Source organism: Polyodon spathula, chromosome 13, assembly GCF_017654505.1.
Source record: "Polyodon spathula isolate WHYD16114869_AA chromosome 13, ASM1765450v1, whole genome shotgun sequence".
NCBI classification, from domain to species: Eukaryota; Metazoa; Chordata; class Actinopteri; order Acipenseriformes; family Polyodontidae; genus Polyodon; species Polyodon spathula.
The window spans coordinates 18,147,129-18,155,678 of record NC_054546.1 but is presented as its reverse complement, the minus strand read 5'-3'; the positions used below and the strand labels follow the sequence as shown (position 1 = coordinate 18,155,678).

Below are 8,550 nucleotides of genomic sequence, written 5' to 3'. Positions count from 1 at the left end.
ACTTAAGTTCTACAATTTAGAAACGTTTATTTGTACAATTGTTCATTTTTTTCATGAGGAAATGGACATCTGACGCGTCCAGAACGTCACTGTAAATGTGTGTGTTTCACTAGTATTGCTTACGGTGGCCCTGAAGTGCAAAACACAACGACAAATTAAAAAACAAAATAGCAAATCAGAAAACACAACAACAAATAAGAAAACAAATTAACAAATGAGAAAACAAAACAACATTAACTCTAAACCGGAAAGGGAGGGGAGATAGTTTAAAAAAAAAAAAAGTACCACGTCACTGATTGGAGGAACAACATGTCAATCCCCGCTGCGGAACTCTGGGTGGAAGCACTTGAAAACTAACCGTTGTAAATTACTTTTTTCTTGTTTGAATTTTAATAATGTTTTGTATTCGTTTATTTCACACTCGTCTTACTAATGTAAGGACTAATACAAACATTAAAATTCGAACAAGAAAAAGTGACACACACGTTCCAATTACAACTTGACTCTCGCGAGACTGCAACCCGCCCTATTTACTACATAACCCCGCCCTTTCTGTGACAGTCAGCGCTGATTAGTCTGTTATCGTTTGTGTTCAAAAGCAATGTAAGAGACACAGTGCTTTAAATACATCGTTCAAGATTCAGGAAACTAACAGGATTTCTTATTGCGCCAGCAGGTGCACATCACCCCTGTACAGCCGCATCCCTAGTTAATGCACCATTTTAGTGGCTCACTGAGTCGGCCATTTATCGTGGAACGTGAAGATGGCCTCCCTTACCAGCTCTGAGTGGAGATTGTTGTGCGAAAAATACCAGCGCTCTGTTACACTTTCTGAGATAGAGTCCAAGAAAGACCCGGAGAACAATCCCTTCCGCTCCAAGTACAATGCCAGGGAGCTTCTAAAACAGATCAAGAGTTCTCTGGGGCAGTATGCTGGGGAGAATGAGACCGAGCAGGGAGAGCGCGGTCAGCAGCAGGATGAGAAAGAGCTGCAGGTGGAGCAGCAGATCGCCGCAGGAGGGGATTCTCCGGCCGGGTTGAGCGCAGCGCGGCTCGCTGTTATAGAATACCAGCTCGGGGTGAACCACACAGAAACCGAGGAGCTGTCGGCCGGGGAGGAGCACCTGATGAACTGCATCCGATTGCTGGACAAATACGAAGTGACCCAAGAAAATATCTCGCTGTTCATACAAGCCAGGGTATTGTCGTCATTCATAACAATAATACAAATAACAATTGCATGTGCATGATCTGTGTCATATTAGTATTTGCCTGCTGTAATCTTCCCAAATCGTATTTACAAAACTACCATGTTGTGCTGCGTTTACTCCCTGTTGTGACGTGAGTAACAACAATTTTCTGCAGGCGACAGTTGAATATTAATAAAAACACTTATTAGATAATTAATTTGCAGCTGTCAACCCGGAATTAGTGTCCAATGTCTGACCTTACTGTATTCCCATCATATGACTTAGCAACCCCAAGATAATTTCGAGCAGAGGAGGTAGCGTTGAAATGCAACTCACCACCCATGCGTGTTTATAAAAAAAGTATGTGGTTGTGTTTAGAATCAAATCGGTGTATTGTGGGCTGGAAGAGGTGAAACTGAAACTGCTCAGGGTTTCTTGGAGTCGGCGGAGGCCCTCTATAATCGCTACATGAAGGAGGTGAGTACCGGTCAATGACGTAGTCATCATTTTTAGGGATTTTTTTTCTTAATTATGTAATCAGCAGCCGCTCAAAATACTTTTGTCTTTACTTTTAAATCTGCATTAAGGACAAGTGTCCAGTTTAATTAGTTTTTAATGAATGGATTAATAAATCCCCACCTGAAGGGAAAATGCATTAGAGGCTAAAAACAAACAATTTTTTTTTTTTTTGTATAGAAGCATGTCTATAAATCCCCACCTGTATTAGTACAGTTAACAAGCGGTGGTATTTAACAGAATTGAGCCTTTAACATTTCATTTTAGGATGGAAAGCCTCCAATGGATCCCAATGAATATTTTATGGCAGAAGAGGAAAAATTAACTGAACAAGAACGAACTAAACGGTATGATGCATGCTGTAAACAGCAGTTATATCTCTACTGTATGTTATGGAGAGTGTTTTATGGTACCTGGCATGTATAATGTGATTGCAATTAAGCCACCCAGCTGTAACTAGGGCAGGAGTCTCTGACCTTTTTATTATGAAGAGGTACTTCTGATTTGCAAAAACATTTGCAAGCCACTCCTCAAAGAAGTCCCAAGGTAAAAATAGTGTTTTTCTTACCAAGATTTCAATGTGAGACTGTCTACCAGCAAAATCTGGCCTGTAATTAGAAAGCGCAACCTGATAGTCATTCAGATGCTTGTCACTCAGGCGGGTTCGAAATTGTGATTCGATAAAGTTCATGTCTGAAAAGGCATATTCACATAGATATGGTATTTTTCATTTAACTGAATATTGTTTTGAAGATTAAAAATCTCTATTTTCTGTTCAATACAGTCCAGATTAAAGTGACCCCACTTGTTCAGGAATGTCACTTACATCCACATGCATAAAGGGATTTGAAGCAAACATTACACAAGGTTGCAGCTGCTGCAAATCATGAAATATGTCATTAAAGAGGTTGAAGAGGTATCAGTATTTCCTGGGTCTGGTCAAGAGATCACAGTATTTACTGGGGTCTAGACTTTCTGCACAGCTTCATTTCCCTCAGATGTTTCTTCCTCAACCAGGAAAGTGCTGGATTTTTTTTCTTCTGCAGCTGTTGCATCCAATAATCCAACCTTGATTTGAAAGCCTTTGCAGCACTAATCATCATTTCTGCAATTGCTGGTTTTGTAATTGCAATTCACACTTCAGGCTATTTCATTTCTTTGTGACATCAATAAAAATGCCAAGTCAAGCACCAACCCACTGCCAGTCAACTGTGCACAACTTTTGTTTTTTGACTCCAAGAAAGTTGTAATTTGACACGAGAGAAATCGGCGCAGTGCTGTCCCTCAGCTAAGCCACCTTATTTCAGAGTGAAGCAAAAGATCGCCATGCTCAGCAGAAACTTAATCGAGTATTGTTTAAAACTGACTTGTAGGGCTGTAGCTCGAATTGGTTTAACTGTTTTTGCAACAGGAGTCATAACATGGTCAAATCCCATTACTCTGCCGCGAAGTGCCTGTTGATGTAAAATACAGTGGTAGGTGAGAGAAACGGGAAATCGAGGTCTGTCTTGCTACATGCTTTGAAACCCACATGACATCCAGTCATTGTGGGGGCTCCGTCCGTTGTTACTGACACAAGCTTTTTTCGAGCGGTATGTTCTTTCAAGCAAAATAATTACCCTCATTATAGAGATCTACCCCTCCTGATTTTAGCTTTTTAGTTGCAATAATGTCAAAAAACCATTCGAACAAATACAGCCAGCTGAGCAGTGTTGAAATCCTGGTCTATCTGTTCACAGACATCTTTGGATAATGCCAATACTCTCCTTCCTTGCTGCAGTGTTAGCTCCCAGCTGCATGTCAGTTATAGCAGACATTATTTCTGACTTTTTTTTTTAAATCTTTGAATAACGACTCTGCCATGACAGTCATTGTGCCCTTTACCAATGCACTGTCTGTAAATGCCAACTTGTTTTTTGCTAGAAAGTAATCAACTTGGAAAGAGGCTTCTATTACAGCATTTTCTTTTTTCACTGGTTTGGTAAAAAAAGACTGCTGTTTCTGCAAAAAGTTGGTTTTAGTTCACTTACTTTTTTGACTCTGAGATTGCTTCGTGCAGCATTGCTATTTTTTCCCAACTGCAATTCCTGCGCCACACGTCAGGCAAATACACTTGTAAACAAAAACTCATTTTCCCACTATTTGTGGAAATAGTAAGTTTTTTCAGTTTTTGGACAAACCTGCTTCTGCTTCCACGATTCACGCTGAACCGATGAGGAGTAGTGACAGACGATATTTTTATTTATTTAAAATAATTGCGTGTGCATTCTGAATCGGTAAGTAATCGTAAGATTCCAAAACTGCTGTGATAGGCCTGTATTGTTCACTATGAATATATATATATATATATATATATATATATTAACTATAATGTCCCCCCCCCCCGTTTTTTTTTTTTTTTTTTTTTTGTCCTCAGGTGGACAGCATGACAGAAACCTTATAGCGGCTACCCCCCAGCAATAGGATTTGTGGCAAACAGTTGTGGCTAACTGGGCCTAGGTAAAACCGCCAGTCATCGACTATCATAGGAACAGTAGAGAAGGTGGTTCAGAAGACTTTTGCAAGTAGGAAAGCACTACTAAAGATATATAATATCACTTCATATGAAATAGTTCATGTACGTTATCATGCACACTTGTGTAGCTTGCAATAGACGTGGCGATTCCTGAACTAGCGTGTAACCATTATTGTCAGCTCCTTTTCACCACTCTGTTACCTTTCAACTCTTCCAGTTTGAAACCTCATCCTTTTGATTTCTTTGAAATTGGGAAGTACTCAAAAGCAGTCGTCAACTAGGATTCCACTAGCACAGTTAATGTCAGGTAGATTGGGGTACAGAGAACGATGATTCAGATTCAATTGGAGCAACATAACTCGGAACCATTTACAAATTAATGTCATAAAGACAAAGTAAAAATGAAATAATTTGAAGCTACCCTTTAAAACTATTTAGTTCTGAGATGTTGTAAAGGGTGTGTTCATAGAGCAGATTCATTTTGATAGCTTGGTGCACATCTGAACAGTATCTGACTGCTAGAAGGGTATCATTCTTGCTTTTATAAATCTAATATGACTGCAAATGTGGGATGTTTGTCACAGACTCCACTTGCATGCAATACCGTGAAGATGTCCTTCTTCGATGGACATTACAAGTCTTTATATCCTACAAGGTGACACCAGCGGTTCACAACAACACACCTTTCTAGTTTAAATGGGGCTGTTTTACTGTGGCAAAACCAAAGTTAATGCTAGCAGTGTTTGTTTTGGTTTACCCACAATTTATTTACTACACTTTTTGTTCTTTTTTTTTCAGTTTTAAGTACATTCGCAGGTCTGTAAACATTTTTTAAACTGCTGCTGTTCCCTCTTAATAGATTTGAGAAGGCTTACACTTATACTTTGTACTATCTGGCACAAGTCTACAAGAACCTGGAACAGAATGATAAGGCTGGTCTCTATTGCCATACCACTCTTCAGAGGCAGTTGGAGTTCAATAACTTTTCCCCACTGGAGTGGGCTGTCAATGCAGCCACACTTTCACAATACTACATAACAAAGGTAACTCTTGGATATTGCCTATTGTTTTAATAAATAAATAATAATACATTTTAATAAATCTCTGTGAGGGCTTAGCTTTCAGCCTCGACTGGCTTCTGAACACATTCCATTCCAAGATTATTTAGCTGCAACTAAAGCAATTTCCATACTGCCTTATAAAATGGCTACTCCAATAGATTGTCTGCTAACATGCAATTATAAAGTAACCATTTACCATAGGAATAGCTACTACATGTTAATATTTGTCTTTTGATACCTGTTGTGATGGAACTACCCTTATATTGTTCTTTCTTCTGTATGTTCCCAATCAAGTCTTGCTACATGGAAGGACGACACTGTTTGGCTGCTGCGAGTGTTGTTGTTGGTCTAGCTGGGGAGGTCCCTTCTGAGGCAGCTGCGAAAGAGAGTAAGTCAGTGTGGCAGGGAAGAGGGACCCTGCACAGAGGACACATCCCCCACAGGCTAATGGACCAGTACAGGTGGAAATACACACTTTATATTGTGTGTGATTTGGCAAATACAAGTTTAATGTCATACAAGATGAGTCAATCAACCTTCCAGAGTGAGTTCTACAGAGACCAGGTGTTAATTTTCAATTGCAAGTATAAAAGGGGAGGTTGATTACCAGAAAAGAGATTGCAAAAGGAACAGAGCTCTTGTAAGTTGGTTCAGGATTAAAAGGAAAACCTGTCTTTGAAAAGTACAACACACTCTGTTTTGCCTGACTCGGGCCATTTGCTTCATTTTTTTTGTTTGTTAAGAATAAAGATGTGCAGACCCTCATTAAAATATATCTGCTTTAACAGTTTCCTTACCACTTGTCACAGTTCATGTTGATGGCTGTCTTAAAAACAAGCAATCAAATTGTGACCTTGTTTGTGTGCCAGCTGACTCATGTCTCTTCATCCCCACAAGGGAAGGGATTGTTTTTGTAACCCTGCCTCCTTCTCGGCTGCTTTGTTTCAGATGAGGCAGAAAGTGAGAAGCAGGAAAAGCTTTGCCAGAGGAAAGCTGAAATTGCAAGGTGCTGGATCAAATATTGTCTGAATCTTATCAACGATGCCAAAAAGATGCTGGAGGTAAAACTTTGTATTCATTCAGAATGTGTCCTGTACCATTAGTCCTACCATTATCCTTGCAATCCACTTTCCTGTCCATACCCATCAACTAATGGGGCCCAATTAGATAATTTAGTGTGTTTTGAATATTTCAGCACCCCTGTATGGGGAGCTTGTGAGTTTCCAAACCTGCTTAAGGTGGAAACTTCACATTTTCAGTCTTATTGAAGCTCCCTGTGCAAACTCTAAACAGCACCTTTGTTTGACCTGTCAAAGGTGGCCGTCAAGTTGTGGTCATGCAACTTTCTGATAGTCCCAACGCTTTGAGATAGTAGCTACTCTGTACACATATGATCATGACTTTGACCATTTCATTGATGCTTTGGTGTAGGTCTTTATAGTTAGTATGCAGTGGTATTCTATGATTCTCTCAAAGTTCCATTACACTGTGGTGTCCAGTAATTAACTCTTTTAATGTCTGACCATGTTACTGATACAGATTCCTCACATTCAGACAGTATCTTTTCCCACTATTGTCTGCATTCTATGATCCCCTCAAAGTTAGAAAATAACCTTTTCACTGCCACGTTGCTTTGGGTTAGAGAAATGTTTGGCAACTTGATTTTTTGGAATTCAAACTTGCTTTGTCATGTGTGTCTGTTTTTGTTTCTTTTGAAATGGCACCTTGTTCTTCCCTCGTACAAATCGTCTGCTTCCTTCAGGATAACATCGGAGAGCTGGATGCAGACCGGCAGGCAGAGATGAAGGTGCGAAGGAGACAGGAGGAAGAGGAGAAAGAGAAGGGCAGGAAGACTGTCGTCCTGTTTGGGTCAAGCGACACATCCGACTCTATTTTGAGCATGGAGGAAAAAGTGAGCTGCGCCTACCCATTAGATTTCAGTGAAGCCCGAGCCATCTTCTTGGTGGGTCAGAATTACGTCAATGAGGCAAAGGAATACTTCCAGATTGACGGGCATGCCACAGATCATATAGAGATCGTTCAGGATCACAGCGCCTTGTTTAAGGCTCTCGCGTTCTTCGAAGACGACTACGAGAGGTGTTGTAAAATGCACAAGCGCCGCATCGACATGCTGGAGCCCATCTGCAAAGACCTGAACCCTCAGTATTACCTCCTGATCTCAAGGCAGCTCCAGTTTGAGGTGGCGGAGACCTATTATGAGATGATGGATCTGAAGATAGCAGTGGCTGACAAGCAGGAAGAGCTGGAAGCTCACACCATCAGGAAGATCAACCACCTTACCATGTCCTCCATCAAGTACTATGAACTGTTCCTTGATTCACTCAAGAGCCCCGACAAAAAATTCCCTGACAAGTTGGAGGAGGATGTCCTTCGGCCTGCTATTGTTGCCAAATTCCGTATCGCTCGCCTTTACAGCAGGATTATTACGGCCGACAGCAACAAACAGATGGAGAACATCAGTAAATCCCTGGAGTATTACCGCTTTGTGGTGGATTACTGCGCTCAGAATCAAGATGCTAAAAAGGCTGTGGAAACAGAACTGGAGCTGAGCGAAGAGATGGTTAGCCTTCTCCCACTAAGACTGGAGCGACTTAGAGCAAAACTGACCTCTGTCAACTAATCGGCCACATTGACCTGCAGAAGATCAGTTCAGAATTGCACTGGCAATTCTCTTCTGTTAAATTCATCAGATGTGATAAATATTTCGTAGAAGCAAGCAGTTTATTTGCATGGCAATTTTTTTAATTTTATTGGTATTTATTAGCGTAATTCTTCCTGGCCTGTAGTTAAATGTATGTATATGTGTGTTTAATGTATTAAGTAAAAAAATGTTGGAAAGTACTAATAATTTGTAGTTGATGTTGATTTTTCCACTATTTCTATATAACCAAGAGTCAAACTTGAAGCATGTTGAAGCACGTGTACAGGATTATGATAGTCTGGTCTACTGATCATTAGAGTAAAACTCCAGTGGAGATTATTCAATATAAAGCATGTGGGTTTTTTTTTTTTTTTTTTTTTTTTAATAATACTATGAGTAGACTCCCATCATTCTGGAAACCAAGAACCCAACGGGTCGAAGTTCTTACGTGCCAGTTTCTTATCAATGTTATGTCAGATGCCCAGTAGTGCTAAAAACCATTGAACAAAACTGTAACACTTATTATTATTATTATCACTAGTTTATTTAGCAGATGCTTTTAGTCAAGGCGACTCGGAGAGTAGGGTGTGTGAACTATGTATCAGC

At 40.2% G+C, this 8,550-nt stretch overlaps 1 protein-coding gene across 1 annotated transcript; it reads left to right on the top strand.

Moving 5' to 3' along the window:
- The first annotated feature begins 525 nt into the window (after positions 1–525).
- LOC121325992 (kinesin family binding protein) lies at positions 526–8,236 on the top strand. Its single transcript, XM_041269118.1, has 7 exons — positions 526–1,199; positions 1,569–1,667; positions 1,974–2,053; positions 5,081–5,264; positions 5,577–5,670; positions 6,231–6,343; positions 7,045–8,236. The coding sequence occupies exons 1-7, from the start codon at positions 765–767 to the stop codon at positions 7,921–7,923; spliced, it is 1,884 nt and encodes a 627-aa protein (XP_041125052.1). The 5' UTR covers positions 526–764; the 3' UTR covers positions 7,924–8,236.
- Positions 8,237–8,550: the final 314 nt, after the last annotated feature.

Coding starts and splice junctions, on each gene's coding strand:
- LOC121325992 (XM_041269118.1), top strand. CDS start 765: ATGGCCTCCCTTACCAGCTCTGAGTGGAGATTGTTGTGCGAAAAATAC. Junction 5,671..6,230: donor TGAGGCAGCTGCGAAAGAGA/GTAAGTCAGTGT, acceptor GCTTTGTTTCAG/ATGAGGCAGAAAGTGAGAAG. Junction 6,344..7,044: donor ATGCCAAAAAGATGCTGGAG/GTAAAACTTTGT, acceptor TGCTTCCTTCAG/GATAACATCGGAGAGCTGGA.